Source organism: Mesitornis unicolor, unplaced genomic scaffold (assembly GCF_000695765.1).
Source record: "Mesitornis unicolor isolate BGI_N332 unplaced genomic scaffold, ASM69576v1 scaffold16877, whole genome shotgun sequence".
Classification (NCBI taxonomy): Eukaryota; Metazoa; Chordata; class Aves; order Mesitornithiformes; family Mesitornithidae; genus Mesitornis; species Mesitornis unicolor.
This window is the reverse complement of record NW_010196072.1, coordinates 10,092-29,239: the sequence shown is the minus strand read 5'-3', so window position 1 is coordinate 29,239 and position 19,148 is coordinate 10,092. Positions and strand designations below refer to the sequence as shown.

General features: G+C 48.4%; 1 protein-coding gene across 1 annotated transcript; it reads right to left on the bottom strand.

Moving 5' to 3' along the window:
* Positions 1 to 4,633: 4,633 nt before the first annotated feature.
* Positions 4,634 to 10,177, bottom strand: LOC104543684 (2-hydroxyacylsphingosine 1-beta-galactosyltransferase-like). Its single transcript, XM_010188348.1, has 5 exons — positions 9,332 to 10,177; positions 6,743 to 6,882; positions 6,476 to 6,552; positions 5,891 to 6,110; positions 4,634 to 4,949 (listed from the first exon to the last, which is right to left on the bottom strand). The coding sequence occupies exons 1-5, from the start codon at positions 10,175 to 10,177 to the stop codon at positions 4,634 to 4,636; spliced, it is 1,599 nt and encodes a 532-aa protein (XP_010186650.1).
* Positions 10,178 to 19,148: the final 8,971 nt, after the last annotated feature.

Here is a 19,148-nt window from a genome sequence, read left to right as displayed (position 1 = left end):
GCTACAGACACCAATGAGGGTAGCTGTAAGAAGCTGAAAAGGAACTATCCCCAGCTGCATCCCACCTGGAGTCTTTTATAGCAGCAGGTAGAGTGGTCCTGCTGGGGATAAACAAGCTCAGCTCTGGAGGGTGAGAAGCATTTTACCCAGCAACAGCCCCTGAGCAAGAGGGAAGAGACCAGGAGAGGAAGGAGGAGCTTCCTGAACCCAAACAGCTATTCAGAGCAATTGGCTGCCCTCAGCTGTCCTGAAAGACCTGGGGTGCCCAGCTGCCGGCAATTTGGATGGTGCAGGAGCACTTCCCAGCAGCAGTCTCAATGGCAAATGGCCACCCTGGGGACTGGACACCCATAGAGCTTGGGCTCACTCGTTTCCTCTGTCTGAAGTACTTACAGTGTGGAAGGGTCAGAGGAAGGCATTGCCTACGATCTCGAAAGCATCAAAGAGATGCATGGAGACCACAGGGAAGAGGTCCATGGGTAAAGCCCACCTGTCAGGAGTGAGTGACTGGGGCTGAGCCGTACACAGGTCCCTGCATCAGTCACAAAGACTTTCCTGGCACAGAGCTATTCAGCTCACTGTCATTTAATGGTGGGGTGAGTCAAAATCGTCATCTTTAAGGAGCCGGTTCTCCTTGAGGCTTTCCTCTCACAGCCGGAGCGATTTCACATTCACCTGTAGAGGGAGATGGCTCCTCTTTATTAGCCAAATTTTGTTGACACAGTTTGGTGCCACCACCTAACCAGGCTAGAAAAACCAGCTGCGGAGCTGACGTGGCCCTGCTGCAGCCCACGAACACGCTCTCTAGTAGGGATGCTGCCAGGGGGACGTGTGGACCCCTTCCACATACAAAAGCACTGGGGTTGAAGCAGCAGTAGCTTATTAGCTGTTTCCAAAGTCCTGTAGGAGAGCAGCATCTGAGGCAGTGCCAGAGCTGCACGGCCATCACCTGGAAAGCACACTCATTTGCAAACCCAGAGTGTCTCAAACACCAGGCTGGCTCCCCCTCACAGGGCTGCCGTGGCTCACACGTAGAGCAGGTTTGCGAGGAGCTGCTGGGGCTGGACAAACCTGAAAAGCTTGCTCATGTGCACCCTGAATGCCTCTCTGCCCGCAGAGCCCCTCGGGGCCCTCACAGGAAGTTTTATACGCAGTAGTGAGGCTGCTGGAGTTTCGGCATCCTGCTCAGGTTCCCCCATGCCTTGCATAGGGCTCAGCTGGGGTTGCAGCTCCTGGGTGAGGCTTCTTCAGCCCTCCAAAAAGTATTGACTCACGCCCTACTTTTCTTTGGGGGGGAGGAGGCTTCTTCCCTGCTTGCTGCCTTATAAGACACAGGTTTACTTTCCTAAATTATGCCACAGCCCCACCTGTCCGCCTCAGTGCCTGTGACAGGGGAGGATACACAGTAACTGAGAGGCACCTTGCCCAGAGACTGGGTACCCAGCTGAAGACAGAGCTGCCTGAAGGATAAAGCTCATCAACACCCCTTCCCCCACCAATACTTTTAATGTATGTGACAGGCTACTCATTATTCATAAATTAACTTAATACCTGGCTTAAGGCTTTGTTATACTTGCCTTCTGTAGTCAATACTGAAGGAGTAACTAGGACAAGAGTAAAGAGAGAAAGCTATGGGTTTAATAGGAAGAGAGAAGATTTACAGAAAATGGGAGTAATGCTGGGAAAGTAAGAGGAGACCTCATCTTTAATTAGCATATCCAAATACTTCTCCAGAACCACTTCTCCTCCCCAAAACTCAAAGAATGGCTCCTGACAGTTTCTAAGCCCACACACAGCTTTTCCTGGGAAAGACTCTTTTCACTTTAGGGATGCTTTTTGAATGTCATCTTCTTACTCACAGGATCCTTGGGCAGCTTTGTACTTTACTCCATTAAAAGTCGTTCTCACCAAATTGTTGAATTGTTCTTTAAATACACTATACATATTTTGACACCCTGGATAGACATGCCTCCTAACTCTGCTCTGCATTTGGAAATGAAAGTAGTCATAAACAGCTCAAGGAGTTAAGGACATATTCTATAGGAGTCAACATGCTAATGCTGGCTTGAACCTCTGTCTGAGATTGTGAACAGCAAGAAGGCAGCATCCTCAGCAAGCTGGAAAATAGACTTACATATTTGTAAGTCACATACATTTTGTAAGTCACACAGGCTCCGTCAGTCTCAAACATTTATCTTTGCTCTTTTACTTGCAAGCAAAACAACATGCAGGTCTCTGGCCCCATCAGGCCGTGGTGTCCCTGTTTCCTCTGCAGTGATCTGTGATCTGCGTCTGGCCTAGAGGATATTGCGGGGCAAGACTGGTACCCTCTCCTGCAGCTCCTCCAAGGCATCTGCTATGGAGAATAGCCAAACTGAAGCAGCCCCCTGCCTCCAGCATGTCTTGCCACATGGCCAGGCTGGGAGGGATGGAGACTTGCCACTTAGCTGGAGCATAACTTTGCAAACATGGTGGATTTGTCCTCTCGCTCCTTTTTCTTCTCTAAGTTCAAAGCAAACCAACTCTGTCACCAAGCCACAAGCTTCTCAGCTCATTTGTTATGTTCAGCCTAATCTAAATTGCCAAACTCTGACATAGACAGCAGTAATGATCTTCCTCTTCCACCCCAGATAAAGAACTGAGCAAAATGTCCCACCTCCATGCCCTTGTCCACAGTCATCTGCTCGGAGATGACAACAAAGCCACTATAGGGAAACTGGTAATGGGCTGTAAAACTTGTACCAATATCTGTTTAAAAAAAAAAAACCAAAAACAAAACCCCCCAAAATACCAAACCCCATCAACCCTCAAATTTCATCTCACAGGTAAAAGGCACCAGGTACCCAGTTTCTACCACTTATCTACAATCCTTGCTTTTCTCTTACTACCTATTTGATAGCAGCTCACCTTGATCTGATCTTCCCCCATCCCCCATTGGAGACAATTAGACTCCATAACCTCAGCTCAGAGGGCACGAAGCCACATTAGACTGCTGCAGAGCACAGCTGATGGGTTGCCAGGCCCACCACTGACCGTGGCCAGGTTTAGGCATCCCAAGAGGCAGCAAGAAACTCCAGGAAGAACTTCTGCCATGGGACGTTGCAGGACCCAGCTTAGGTCTACAGGCTCTTCTCATCCATCCCTAATGGCAAATGGGATTCTCATCCAGTGCTGCTTTCACTGCAGCCTCTCTGCAAACTGAGGGTTGGAGATGGAAGGTAGCAGTGCCAGAACTCAGAGGAGCCAGAGTCAGAGCTGGGCACTATCCCAACCGAGAGCATCCCAGGAGCCCAGCCAAACTGCTGTTTGCTAGGTTGCACATGGCAATGCACCTTTCATCTGGAAAGAGAAATAAATGCAACAGCAAGCAAGAGAAGAGCCTGGAAACACCAGCAAGGGCAGCTATGGCAGTGAGGTGGTGCTGGGGTTGTGATGGCCCCAGCTGAGAGCACAGAGTAGAGCCTTTGTCCCTCAGCACAGGGCATTGCCAGTGGTACCATCAGCCAACGCTGCGGGTGGGTTGTGCAATTGCACCCAAGCATGGGTTTGCCTTAGAAACCAGGGTGAATAGAAACACATGAGTATTGCTCCCTTCCATGTCTCTAAGTGGGGCAACAGTACATCTGTTCACACTGAAGTAAGTGGGCATTTCTGTTTTCTTCAGAAAGTGCAGGGCTTGTTGCTTCTATAAATGTGCTTTACGGCCCATTGCCTATGACCAGTTCTCCAAGCTACTGGCTGCTCTTCCTGTGGTCCTGGCCATCAGATCTCTTCCAAATTCTTCTCTTATCACAGGTTTGGAGACTACATGGGCATGGGTGTGTCACATGCTGGCAGAGGAGGAAAGGGACTGCCTGAAACCCTGGGGGAAGACCAAAACGAGTTGCTGACAGAGGTTTGTAGGAATCCAGAGGTACGTGGAGACCATAGCAGCAGTGACAAGAAGCAGCAGCACTTTAATCTTGTTTAAACAACATCCCGAGAGAACTGCCACACAGGGGAAAGAATATAAGTTTATTTAAAAAAACAAAACACAATAATTTAGCTCAAACACAAACAGGGTTGCAGAGGGTTGATGAAAGTAGGAACAACTGTATTTACCCACAGAACTTAAACCAGACCAATTTAATTCTCTTGTAGATGATACTTTCAGTGCCCTTCCCTGTCCATAGCTCTACTTCAGGTCCTCACCTGCACATAAAGAAATCCTGACTCCTGGGGCTCTTGCTAACAGGACTGAAGAGAAACGGTGTCTGCCACACATTAAATGCTATTCCTACTTCCAGAGCCTCCATGGAGATCCAAAAAGCCAGCAGAGCAACACCAGCATCTAAATCAACACACAATAGAAAGGGAACAACTTGCACTCCTCCCTGGAAGTCTACCTACCCATGCCCCATTCCCAGCATCTTGGCCAAGTGCTTCCACCCACACCTGAATTCGTGCCCTCGCCCACAGGTGATGTACACAGAGGTGTGCATGCAGGACTTCGCAATACTCCTCCCTCCCCCCTCTCTTCTCATCCAGACCTGCTGATCTTTCACCTCTCTCCATGCCCGCGTGCCGTACATTTCTTGGCATAGCAGCAGTTCATTTCACAGTGATGGGATGTGCCCTGGAACATGCTGAGCCACTACTGCAATTTCTTCTCTTCTGTGAAGTGGCCTTTCATGCAATTGCCATTCTGATACACGGGGCTGGCCCCCTTCCTTCTGCACCACACCATAGACTTGTAGAGGATGAATCCAATACTGGACAGACTCAACAAGAAAAGGGCTATGATGTCCAGGCAGAAGTACTCGTACAAGGAGAGGTCGTAGACAGCAGGGCGAAGATACGGAGCCCCGTCGTGACGAAGGATGTACTCCAGCCAGTACACTGTCCTGTTGAGAGCATGCATTGGTGTGTCCAGGTGCAGAGCCGAGATGAGCTTGGCTGCTTTTCTGTAGCTGCAAGGGAAGAAGATAAGAAGTTATCCCTCTGACAGGAGCTTCACAGCTGAGAAGTGGCCTGAGACGTCCAGTGGTGCTTTCAAGTCCCAGACAATGCCTTGGGAAAGTGGCAAATTTCTTCCATGATTCTTTTCCTATCTGCCTCTGAAAGCCACTCTGATGGCAATCATTAGCCATGGCAGCACAAGCCAGAATGCATTGTACTTTATGTGTTATTAATAAGATTGGCAGTTCAGCTCCCAAGTCTCTACTCAGTGGGTTCATGTGGGCTGGTGCTTTCTGAGGGGAGTTTGCACCCAAAGACCTCACCCAGCATCAAGCAACAGTTGCATACTTGATGACTGGCCAAATCCTTTAGGGTCCCAAGTTGCAATACCTTAACAACTTACACTGAGGTCAGCAGTTGAGAGCTCCTAATAGCTCTCTTGGACAGCATTTAGCTGTTGCATGTGCCCTGTTAGAGAGCGGGAGCCCTGCATCACTGTGCTACAGCAGATCTGGGAAAGAGAAGAGTATCTGGATGTTGAGGAACAGATGGAGCACTACCTGCAGTCCACTGCCTGCGCTGTTTCTACGGAAAGCTGTTTGGACAAGACCAGGGAGATGCCAAGGTGAGGTTGTGATCTTCCTTTCCCTGATGCCAGGCTGGCATTAAAAGGAGAAGAGGTTTGTGCCTCAGCATCTCAGAAAGCTTTCTAAGAAAATTACAGTCAGAGCCAAACGGTACTATATCACGCTCTAACAGAAAATTCTTATGTATCTCCTCCTGAACCCCATTCTCAGATTTTCAGCCACTTCTGGGCAGCTGAGCATTGCTTGCAACCCTGCTCGGTCCAGAAGCCACCATAGGCTGTGTAGGAAGAGGCCAACACAAAGACACACTGGTCCCTACATATAGTCTGCACCAAGGAAGAGCTTGATGCTTCCAGATGCCTCACCTGGGGTCAGAGATAACTGTGACGATGGCCTGGTAGAGATCTTCCTCTTTTACTCTGCTCCAGTCCATAAGGATACCCATGCCCTTCGCCTGCACTCTGGTCATGATGTCAAACTGGTCTCCATAGAAAGGAAATCCCACCACTGGCACACCATGATAAATTGCCTCGAATATCCCATTCATCCCACAGTGGCTGACAAAAGCTTTCACATTGGGATGGCCTGCAAGCAAAGAAACAGGAGCAGGTCAGTGTCTTGCATGCTGAAACAGGGCTACCAGTGGCTTCCTCCACACACAGTATGTTTATGGAAAGCCAGGCATGCTGAGCAGGGAGGATGTCACCCTTCAGAAACACAGCTGGCAGCCCAAACCTTACTGAGGAGTGCCTGGAGGAGGAGGGAAGTAGGGGCTAAGATGCAGCTCCAGCAGGCTTTAGGCAAGGACCACGTTTTGCACAGATCAGACTTGCAACAAGCAACAGACTTAGACCCACACAGGCGCTGCTGTCCTCGTGTACCTTTGCTGTGGTTTGGGCTAAACTCCAGGGCTGTTGCTAGCAGCACAAATGCACACAGCCCAGCCTTACCTAGCAGGTCATTCTGGGGCAGCCACTCCATCATCAGCGTATTCTCACCCAGGTTTCTTGGCTTCTGCCCAAAATATCTGTGGGAGGAGATAAATCGAGGGGGAGGGTGGGGGGAAGAGACAAGAAACACACAGAGAATAATAAATAAATTAAAAAGATTAAATGCAGTCAGATCAAAATACAGAAAGCAAACTCTGTGCTTTGAGATGAATCACCCCTCAGGATTGATTTCCATCCAACTCAAGAGGAATCACATCCCCTCCTTACCTCCACACCACCCTCTGCGGGAGGCGAGCAAACGCGCCAGCCATCTTCTCCACCAAGTCGCTCGGCAGAGCTCGGATCCCAATGCCAAAGGAGACAACAATAACACCCGCGTCTGCTGCTTCCACCCAGAGTCGCAGACCCTGTGGGCAAAACACACGCAGCTGCCTTGAAGTCTTGTTGGAGAAAGCAGAAAGGATGAAAACTATCTACAGAGCACAAAGCTACGTGGTTTTGACCAGGCAACAAACTTGAAATTTACTTCAGCGCCTGTTGAGTTTGGGAGCTGGCAGGGAGGTGTCCAAAACTTGCATTTCATCCTTGACAGATACTTGCAGATAGCAGATTTAGTGTCTGGTCATTAGGCAGAGAGGTAGCTACAGCTCCAGGAAAAGCCACAGCTGTTTGCTCTTCATTTAGAGGCTACCTGTGATGCTACATATACAAGTGTGTACCTTGAACAGAGTCCTTACTTTTTTTTTCAACCAGGGCCAGAAGGCTGCAGGAAGATGAAATCAGCTCCCACAGGTGCTGTGGAGCAACCACAGACCATTCCCTATTATGCTAGGCTGGGCTGAGCCTATTTCTCATTACGGATTCTGTCCTGCTTCAAGTTTGCCGTCTATCACAGTCAGAAGTGTTTTAGGGATGTTTCCCAAAACCTTTGAATATGAACACTTTCTAGAAATAAACACTGTAGAAGAACATGAAGGGCAAAAAATAGTTCTTCCTGTTCTTAAAGGAGAAAAATAGGATTATTAATTCTGAATATCTTTTTAGTAGTCTACAGGTTAGGGGATCATGAGACTGAAGAGCTAAAAAGCACATTTTAGTGTTACTTTCTGTGGATGTTTGTCTTTCGTTAGATGTTTCAGGGACCCAAACCTAACTTCACAGAAGAGTTTAAAAAGCCCTAAAACCCAACAAACAAAAAAAATCGAAAAAACATTTTTATTTCTCCATTCTGTTGAGTTTCACATCTTTTGAGCAATACAACCACTAAAACTGCTAAAGAAGTAAAAGTACTAGTTTGTTTTTCCAGCTAAAAGTACATGACTGAAAAAGTAGATTATTACATCCATTGTAATTAGGCCTTAACATTTGACTTGCAGTAACAGCACTCAAGTTGCTCGGGAAGCATACTTGACCACCAAAAGTTCTCACCATCTCTCAGGTACATATCTATGTGTCACCGTGTCCTAATTAAAGGAACTCGCAATCAGAGCATTTCAAATATGAAGAAACAAACACCCTAATTACAAAACTCTGCTCTAGTTCAGATGGGAGATTCCTCAAGCTACACGTAGACCCACAGAGAGGTGGCACCCTGCTGGCATCCTGTAACCTGGGTACACACGTGCTTACCTCCTAGCATGACAGCCACCACCTACTGCAGGGCTCCAGACTTATCTCCATCATTCTTGCCTCAGGCGCCCTGGGATCAGCTCTGGAAGCTGTGAAGCACATGAGTAATGCCACAGCAAGCAACTCCCTTCTTTGTAAGGCAGGTGTGTACATGGCCAGATTGGACCAAGCCAGTGTTTTGCAAGACCTGTGAGGTAGCCACTCTCTGACACAGCTTTTGGAGCACCCTACATGCGTTTGCATTACCTGCACACCACGCCACATGGGAAAGGGTGATGGGCAGCCATACACATCTAGAGAACTTCTGTTTTAAAGCACCTGACCTCATTTTTTTCCCTTTAACTGGAAAGAATTGACACCCCCAAAAAATTGTGTCTATTAAAGCTGTCACCAGAGATCTTGACAGACCTCTAATACTTTGATACTTGAATCTTATCTCCATTTCAATCCCATAATTAGGACACCAGGACAACCTGACTGCCCAAGTGTCATTAGCCAGGTCTATTTCCCCTCAGTGTTTGTAGAAGTGGCAAGGCAATGGGAGGAATGGCAGACAGGTCCTGCTGTTCCAGTATTTTCTTCAGTCAGAGGCTTTAAGAGCTCATCCCTCTGAATTTATTACCAGGGCTAGTGAGGTACAGGGCAGAGCTTTCTGGGATCCCTGGGGAGTTTTCTCTCAGGGCTCGACTTAAGAGAAAGAGGGGATGATACACTAAAGTTTTGCAAACTTTGGGATTCCACATTGAATTTGATGAGGGAACAAGCACAGTTCCCCTCTATGTGTCCTTAAGACTACAAGCTCAAGGGCAGAAATGCCCTGTGAGAAACAGAATTAAGGAGGAAATTCTGGATTGACATAAATCAGTGACAAAGCAGCGAAGACTCATTGTCCTTCCCACTTCCGCTTCAAGTATAGGAACAAACAAATTACTCATGATCAAGTCCCAGGGGCCACACTGCCAATATAGGACCTCCACACACCATTTTACATGGACAGTGAAGCCAAATCCCGCTTCAGGGTGGACAACTTAATTCTACATCCTCCTTGCAGCCTCAGAGTCCTCAGTGCTCCCTGTCTCCCTGCTGCACGCAGTCACCAAAACACAGCAGCTTTCCAGACTTCTGGGGTGTCACAGCATTTACTACAAGGCCCCTCAAAAGCAGATTTGCACTGAATAACTCCCCACATTAATGTGCCATCACAGCTCAAAGCTTTCCTGCACTTACCACTGAGAGAGGCTTTGCAGGCTCAGCAAGGATCCCCCCTGTGAAGATGACATGGGGGAGCGTTGGCCGGGGAAAGTCCAGCACCACATCATTACAGAGGAAGAAGAGGCTGGTTCCATGGACAAGGTCCAACATGGATGTCTTTGGCTCCACTCTGTGTTTCTCCATGAGATGTTCAAACTTGGGCAGGATGATAAGCTTTGTGGCCGTGCGAGTGATCACGTAGACAAGGAGATTCCAAGCCCTACCAAAGAAGCTCATCCTGTCTGTCATCAGGGAGTTGAACTCAGGGACATAGGCAATGGGGGAAGTTGCACCAATCTCTGCTGGGAACCAGAAACCAGTAGAGATCACAGCATATTTGACACGGAGAATGTGGGCCAAGATAAAGCCACACATCTCATTAGGGTCCACCAACAGCAGGTCAAAGCGTTCGTGCTGCAGTTTCTGCAGAAGGGTAGAATTTCCCAGCACTAGGTCACAGTTTTCCAGGTACTTCTCCAAAAAGGAAAATATCTCCAGAGCAGTCATCCTCCCTTGGAAGACGCGCTTTATCTTCTCCTGCACCCAGGCATCTGCACTTTCTGTGCTGAAGATACCCCAGTATCTCTCCATGCGGAAGCCGGGCAGGTAGGTTTCCACATCTCGACCCTCATGAAGTAGCAGCACAGGGTCATGGCCCCGGTCAGTCATTGCCTCTGCCACTCGCATGAAGACTCGCAAGTGGCTGTCAAAGACTACGGTGGGCATGATCAGCACCTTGGCACAGTGAGATGGCTCCAGATTGAATGCAGCCACTAGGAAGAGAAAAGCAGCAGGGAACCGTAGCACCTTCATCATCTTCATTACTGCAAGGAGAGAAACGTACCATTAATATCGTATGAAATGCTCTGTCATGTACTTGAGCAACTAACAACTGTGATTGTAGCTGCAAGCCAGAAAGTCATGAGCTGGGAGAGGAGAGCAGTCTGGAGTCTATCACTGGGGAAAAAACCAACAACCAAACAACAACAACAACAACCACCACCACCAATAAATGAAAAAGCCACAAAAATAATTAAAAAACCAAAGTCAGATACCAGGGTGTATCAGGGGAGTTTTCCAGAAACTCAAAACCTCTTCTCTGTACTCCTAAAGCTCAAAAACTAGCAGAGTGAATTGCAGAGAGCTGGAGAGCAGCTGGAAGAGCTCTGCAGGGTCACAGCACCAGCAGAGACGCTCGCTGCTCAACCCCTGGTTACCGCTACAGACCCAGCACAGTTGGATTTCATTTCTATTTCTGCCCAGCCAGAAGGGCTGGTTCCTTCTGAGCCTTTGATGTCTGTGCAAGCTCACTGGGAGGCCTGCAGAGGCTGGCGGAAATGCTGAGAAGCAAGCTCTGGCTTTGGCCCTCAACAGGGCTGGCAAACCACCTTGCGCAGTGCCAACGAAGCGGAAGCAAGCCCAGGTCACAGTGGGACCCTCTGAGAGGAGCTGCAATCCCAGAGAGCACAGTGAGGGTCCAGACAGAGAGCTGCTCTGCCACAGATCAGCCACGGGAGGATGGGGAGGCTCAGGGGAAAGGGCTGGGAAGGGAAAGCAGGCACCAGGGTACCGATTCACTGAAAGAAGGCAAACCCAAAAAGCAGCCCCAGAGATAACATGCAACACCCATGGCACACTGACGCCCCTTAGTCACACTCCTGTGGCTGTCATCCCATTCCCAGTTTGGTGAAACACCTAGCATTTCTGTTGTGTAAGGGGTATTGCTACATCACTGGAAGCAAACGCGCCTCACCCACACCTTACATTATTTTGGGAAAAGAATTACATGATAATTATTTGGAAACAGTCAGAAGCAGAACAGTGTCCTGAGGACCCAGTTCAGACATGCTAGGAAGGGTGAGGGGGAAGAAGTTTCAATGGGAACAATTATAAGTGGATTTTGGATGGCCCCACATGCTAAGCCCCAGAGGGGCTGCAGGGAAATGGTAGAGCAGAATTTGATCTAAATTTTTCTGCCAGCCTCTCCACTATTGCTTGATCAAGTAAGAGACAGGAAAGGAGGTCCTGGATAAGATCCTGCTAAATACAATCTTCAGACTCCCCTCATCAGCTGGATATCTCTGGCCAGAGATAACACATGGGGGTGCAGACTCAGGAGAGTAAAAGTGCTATACTTCCTTTCACATTGCTTTCCTGTCCCACGTGAGCATGGACATGGGGAAAAAAAACAGAGCAGTCACTGGCTGAGATCCTTCCCTGTTTCAAAGGCAGCTCCCACTAGGGCTTGGACTGCTGCCCTTCCCACCCAGGGACAACTAGGAGACTGTGCCTGCAGGAGTGATGAGAAACGTGAGAAAAGCTAGCAGATACCAAGGGGGTGGTTGGACCCACAAAACGAGAGCTCCAGGAGGATGGAGACAATGGTGATGGGCTGGAGAGAAAAGCAGAAGCCCTGCAAGGGAAGTAAGGATCTCCCCAGGATCCTGCCTCCCTGCCAGCAGGAACAGGCTGGCTCATGCTGGCAACACTGGCCCCCACAGAGCTACAGACCACGAAGCTGGTCTAGTTCTCAGCTTATTTGAGAGGCTGGACACTAGGGAAGGTAAAACATTTGGCTATGACATTGTGCAGCAGATTCATGGCACATGCAACTCCCCAGGGTAGGATGGCAGCCCCGTGCTGCTGGCCTTCTCCAGGACAGTGGGATCTCAGGGCAAGCTCCATTACAGGAACGGGTATAGGCGTGTCCTGGGGCACTTGGTGGGTCACACACAGACATATGTGTATTGAGAAGAGCAGAAGAGGTGGTTTTATATGTGGGGTGAGGTGTTTTCTCATTGGGCAACAAGGAAAAGGTGAAGAAACAGTGCAGGTGAAAGGAATAGTTATATAAAGAAAAAAACCCCAAACAACTGTTACTCATCTTCAGCAAGGACCACGTCCTGCCATGGACCTACGTGCCAGGCATTGCCGAGACCCTCAGCTCTGCCAAACCACTGGGCATGGGAATGAAATTCTGCTGGGAGATGAATTCACAGCCTGTGCCTCAGCAGAAAATACACGTAGACAACAGACCCTGCACTAGATCCGAGAGCAGAGCAGACAGACTCAACCCCTTGTCTGTGGTCTGAAGTCATCAGCTAGGGGCTGAATCAGATAAACATTGCAAGAAACAGCGTTGCCACTGAAAGGAGAAGGCTTGTAAAGGGAGAGCATACCCTTCCCTGTTGTCACAGCAAGCCATGCAAACTAGGCCGATTTACACAAAGCAATTCCCCTAATGTGCCTGGCCACCATCAGCTGCCGGGAGTTCGCTTTCAAGGCCACAGCAAAGCATTGAAATTGAAATTAGAGGCAGCAGAATGGGAGAAGAGAGAAAACATCCCTCAAACTCCCCTGAGAAATCACTCACTGAGATGAAATTTGCCCCTTGATTTTGCCCTATTTAACAGGGTATGATTTTCATATCAGCGGAAGGTTACATCAATTTAACTTAAGTAACTGAACAGCTATAGCTCTATAGATAGATGTTTCTTCAATTAAGGTGCCTTTTATTAGGTTGAAATACTAAAACCTCTGACAGCCAGCAATGTAAGCAGAGAAGCCCAAAAAGAAAGGGTGGTGAATAGGCCCCATTGCAAGGATCCTGCCCTTTACATCTCTCTCTCTCCTCCAGTATTTTGTACTGTCTAATTCCTGCCAAGGACCCTTATCTGTGGGGCTGAATTATTTCCCCTCCTGCATCTTAGTCTCTATCCAGCTCTCACCCACAGTAAGAAGCAGCATTTTCACTGTAAACTTCTCAAGAGTTCACAAAGCAGCACAGTTCATTTGAAGCCAAAAGGAGAAGGCATCTTCAGTTGGATGCTCAAAACTCTTCCTAGAATAAGAGGCCAAAGTTTGCCTCGTTTGTTGGGTATGATGCAGAAAAAAACAGGACCATCTGCTACCATCAGGCTGATGACAGCCAACCCAGTTGCAGCTAATTTATGGAAGCCAAAACTCCATGCAAGCAGGCAGGTATTCAGCTCAGAGTAATTCTGTCACTGCAGGAAGATGTCACACTACAAGCAGGATCTGCCCAGGAGAATCTCTAGTAAAAACCTACAAGACACAACGCTGTATAAGTAAACCTAATAAAACATATGTTGAACCAGGGAGGTCTAACCATCAATCACATCCAACCCAGTGCTTGGTGGGCTTCTGTGCTTTGTTTTTTGATTATCACAGACTCCTGCTTCACCAGAGTCACCTGGGTAAATACCACTAACACTAAATTACTGATATTACTATCATGGTATGCTAAGATTAATATTACAGTATATGGACCTATTGGAGCAAGTCCAGAGGAAGGCCACAAAGATGATCAGGAGAGTGAAGCACCTCCCCTGTGAGGACCAGCTGAAAGAGTTGGGGTTGTTCAGCCTGAAGAAGGCTCTGGAGAGACCTTACAGAAGCCTTCCAATTCTTAAAGGGGTCTTACAAGAAAGAGAGAAACTCTTTACAAGGCCATGCAGTATTAGGATGAGAGGTAATGACTTTAAACAGAGTGAGTGTAGATTTAGATTAGATATAAGGAAGAAATTCCTTACTGTGAGGGTGGTGACAGGAACAGGTTGCCCAGGGAAGTTGTGGATGCCCCCTCCCTGAAAGTGTTCAAGGCCAGGTTGGATGTGGCTTTGACCAACCTGGTCTGGTGGAGGTGTCCCTGCCCATGGCAGGGGGTTGGACCAAATGATCTTTAAGGTCCCTTCCAACTCAAATCATTCTATGATTCTAATATTAGTATTTTTAGTATAGAAAACAATGTACAAAGAAAAATACTTCCCTTCAAATATAAGGCTCCCCAGACAGCCTACAGCCCTGTTTTTAAAAATATTGTTTGCACACATGGTGAATAGAGCACAGATGGTCTACTCAAAAGAGCATACCTTTCTAGCATTTTTCTTTTGACATCTTCATGGTGACTCACAAAAGAATAAAGCCCAGATCACCCAAAAAAACCAAAAGGAACAACCACAGCAGCAGTCAGGTCAGCATCAGAATAACTCATACTTTGCACCACGCTCAGTGCTACTGCTTCCACGCAACGTCATCAGGAGGCTCTGCTCATCCTCACCCATTTTGGACAAAGACTGATGTAGTCCCCAGTCAGTTCCAGACTTTTGGGACCTTGGGCCATCTTCAACATCCTTCCTGGATCGGTTTCATGGAGGAAGCTCTACAAGCAAGATGGGAATCTGTGGGCCAGCAGGAGGTTAGCAGTCCATAGGTCACAGCCAGGGAACCATGATACTAAAGAAAATACTGGTCCATAACAAATGAGGAAAGAAATTAAAATCTGCATCTCAGCTTGTCGAGGCACTTGACACTACATAAACAGAAATTAAGCTGGGGCATGATGTCAAACACCACACACATGCTTCACTACCTGGCCTCTTATCATATATTAAATCTGTCTAGGTGGTAAGGAAGATTCCCTCCGCCTCACACTGACAGGCTTCCTGGTTGTCTTCTGGAAGGGACAGAGATGGTTTGTGACACCGCAGTGCTCTGCAGCAGCAAGTTCTTCCAGATTGCCTTTTCCCCCTCACTTGCAACCCGATTGCAAGACCCAGAAGCAGCTGAAGGCTGTGCCCCTTGTGAGCAATCTCGTGTTTGCAGTGTGGAAGCACTTAGGAACATAGTTTGTAATCCTTAGAGACGAGAGAGAAAAAAGCTTGGGGCCATTTCCAAATATTCATGTAAGCCATAGACCTTCAGGTGAGAGCACAGAACAGTTCAGTACACATTTTGGTTGTAAGAAGGGATTATGTCTGTGCGACAGTCAAGTTGAACAAGTTCTTGAGAATGCAGAGAAAACTGGAGAGATACAAGTTCACCAAACGCTAGAGAAGTGGTCAAGAGAGGTGGGGAAGAAAAGTCTTCTATTTACTACCCTGTCATTTCAGCTTCTTTCTGAAGAGAAGCGCCACATTACAAAAAAGAAGTCATTAAACACCCCAGAAGGTTGTGAAACCTTGTGTAGGAAGCACTGGGGATTGATAAAGTCCTGACAGACAAGGCTGATCACATTTGACAGAATTGCAGCCATAGAGAAGCGAGAGATAAGTCTTATCGTCAATGAAACAACTGACACCCTCACGTAAAAAAAAACCAAACCAAAACAAAAAAAAAAAACCAAAACAAAAAAACCCAACAGCTCTCTGGCTTTGAGCACACCAGAGGAATGAGACCTGGCTGAGCTGCCATAGAGAAGGGTTGAGGAGGGATACATAGGAAGAGGAGGCAGAACAAGCGGGGGAAGACACTCTTGAGATCTTATCTCCTAGAGGAAAATGAAGCAAGTTACACAAAAGCGCTTTGAACATTTGTTTAGATGCCAAGGCTCTGATCCTGCAGTTAAACAGATGCTTAACTCATGCTCTTCAGTAGCCCCATTGAAGTCACCGCAGCTGCTCACACACACGTCCTGGCAGAGCCAGGCCAAGCTGACAGCTGGGAACTCACCCCCTTTCTCCCTCTCTCCTTCCCAGCAGCAGCGGAGCAGCCAGGTACCTCTACCACCAGCTCAGAAAGCTCAGTTCGGCCCGTCAGCACTCCGCGGGAGCGGGACTGGCAGGGACGCGGCATCCGGGGCGGCTCTCACCGCATGCCCTCGCGGTTCACACCGAGCCAGCCCGCCTGCACAGCCCCCCGACCCCGCGGCGAGCCCCCCGGGGACAGAAAGATCCTTCTTCTCCTCCTCCTGCTCGCACGGCAGCCAGGCAGGACGGCCGGCGAGGATCAGACGCTGCAGCCTTCGGCCGTGCTCGCAGCGGCTGCGGCGGGGCGCTCCCCGGTGCCCCGACAGGGAGGCAGCACCGCAGCCATGGGGATGAGAGCGGCTTTAGGGAGACAGAGGGTGAGGAACGCCGGCCGCAGCCGCTCCTCTGCCGGCTCTTCTCAGCCTGCCCGCCCCAGCGGAGCCGGCACCCACCTGCAGCGAGTCCCGCTGACAGCGCAGCCCGAGTCCCGGCACGGAGAGGCGAGGCGGTGGGAGGGGAGCAGGCGCCGCCCCTATCCTTCCACTTTCAGGCCGGGCGGCGGCGGGCGGGGCCGGGAGGCGCAGCCGCAGCCTACGGACCGCACCCAGGGCAGCTCCAAGCCAGACGTTTGGCCCAATGGAGGCAGGGGGAGAGGGGCAGCCCAAGCGGGCAGGAAGGCAGCGCCCGGCTCGAGGAGGGGGAACCCAGCTCCCGCTTGCGTCTCCCGCCCTTCAGCATGCCAAAAGGATGTCAAAGCATCTCCCCAGCGACCGGTGCTGGAGCCAACTCTATCACAGGGCAGGACCTGCTCTGAGAGGAGGGGCACAGGGGCCTGCACACACATTAGTTGGGGCAGTGAAATGAAAAGGATGGCACATTGGGGAATTAGGATCCTAAGGACAGTGTCCTGGGGCACCCATACAGGTACAACACATGCCAGAAGGGGATGTCCTGCTAGTCCAGTTCCAGCATGAGAAGGGAAGTTTTTCCCTAGGAGTGTAAAGCACATGGAAGAGCAAGTAACTTTGATAATCTCACAAAGCACTTACCCCTGGAGCACTTAGTCAGGTGCTGGTCTCCAACAAGACTAATGACATTCTCTCCAGCTGCTGCTGAAACTTCAGAGAGCATTACACCTTCTACACCACCACATTCCAGGTGGAAGGCTGTAGTAGACAGCATTGGTTACAGAGCAACTGACAGCCCAATCTGCCTGGCAATTTCGTTCATCCCAACCTTTCAAGAGACAGCGCTACATTACCCCTAGCACCGATACCCTCCCTTTTCCCTCCTGCCATTCCACACCTTTAACTATCAGATCCACTCAGATTACAAAGGCAGCAATCTTTATTTTCAGAGACATTGGTATGCTCACACTTAAAATACCCCCCAAACATATTTTTAAAATCTTAAGAGTTCTGAAGGTAAGTTTCTGATAAACAGAAGAGAAAAAAAAAAGAGAGCAAAAGACAAGTCACAAGAAAGATGATGTTCAAATCCCCAGGCAGAAAAGACTCTCTTCCCACCTTCCTTTGGCCTCCAACCTTTAATTCCTTGAAATAATCGTGGTCTCCTGGGCTCCTCAGCACTGCAGCCTGGAATCCAGGCTCCAGAGTGATTGTGCAAGCCAGAGGGAAAGTCCTGAAAAATGCTCATTGGAGCAAGTTGCAGCTCATGTATATAGGGGTGCCTCATCAAGTCTCATCCAACCCTCAATTAGGTGACACTGCTTTGTACACAAGTGTAGCTAACTGTAACAACAAGGCTTTTCTCATTGTCACCCTTTTTGGGGAGGGAAGGGAAACATGGAAATTGGGCCCTGCATACCTTTCTCGGTGGCTGGTTCATGAGATGGGGTCTGCAGTTCTCACAGCCCACTACTCCACTTCCCAAACATCCGCTACCGCTGTTCAATTCACACTGGCTATGGGCTCAACAGACTGCTCCACAAACTAAAATTAACTTAACCAAAGTTAGGGGAACCATTTTCTAGCAGATGCGAGTTGCACCAGAAATGAGGCAGTCACAAAACTGGACGGAAAGCAAGCCCTCCTCTCAAGAGCAGTAAGCTCTTGTATTACCTTAGTTGCTCATGAAATCTGTTTAGGCTGCACATTACTGAATTTGAGGCTCCTCATACCAAACATGTACTTGTAGCTAACATTTCAAACCTTACAGCACTAGGTCTTATTTGCCTTAGTGCTATAGAGAAACTGGCATTTTACTTCTTGAGAGGGATGTAGCAGATGGAAAACAGTTCAAAGAGCGAGTGATTCAACCCAGAAAAGAAATTTAAGGCATCAATGATACATTCACCTCAACTCCTAACAAGCTGCACAGCACATTGCTGGGAGTAAGCATGAGCCATTTTATGTTCAGAGAGAACAAGCAGTAATGCCATGCTGCAGCCAGAACTTCTGAAACAAAAATACAGAAAAGAGCAGAGCTGGGTAGAAAAGGCTTTACCTCCTCTGCCTCCTTAGTTGTTCCCACCCGAGCCAAATGTCGCAACTTCCATGCAGACAAGAGTTTCTGCACATCTCTACTCTCCAGCTACATTCCCAATGAAAGTGTGCCACAGCAGTACTAGATTCTGGTCTTTCTTACAATAGCCCCCAAAGTTACAACTTGTAACTGCAAGCAATACAGTTACTCAACTACTAAGGTGTATTTAGACTCTGCTTCTCTAAGTACTCTGGTTAGTGGCCTCAAGAAGAATGAAAGGAAGAGGAAAGTTGGAATTTATTGCAAGGTGAAACCATAAAGGATGGGAACAGAAGAGAGGAACCCTGCCACACTGCAACTGTGAACTTGAAATGTCAGCTGGGGGTGGGGATTACAACCAGAGGGTTCAAATCACTGGTTGCTCTTACAGTAACTAGCCAAAGGTAAGTTAACAATACTTGCCATTTCACAAGTATCCGAGTTAAACTGGCTGAAAAAGAAGAGGTTAAGATACAGGAGAATGATTTCTCTTTCTTCTACTAGATGGGCAGGAAACCAAAACTAAAAATCAGTGCCAGTCTTTTAAAATAAGACTGTACAAAATTTAAGTCTTGGAGGTCACCCTAGTAGTGTCAATAACACCAAGTCAAGGATGGTTCCAAATTAGGGGCCTAAACAAAAATTAGAAATAAAAGGGGGAAACATCCAACCATTCTCCCACATCCCCACGTTGGAGCTGCCTGCCTTACAATGGGCATGTGGAGGTAGCATTCCAGGGAGGCTTGACATCCATAATGTCTACATGCCCATCCAAGCCATTCTGGTGAGCAGATGGTTTATGAATTCCCAAGGAAACATTC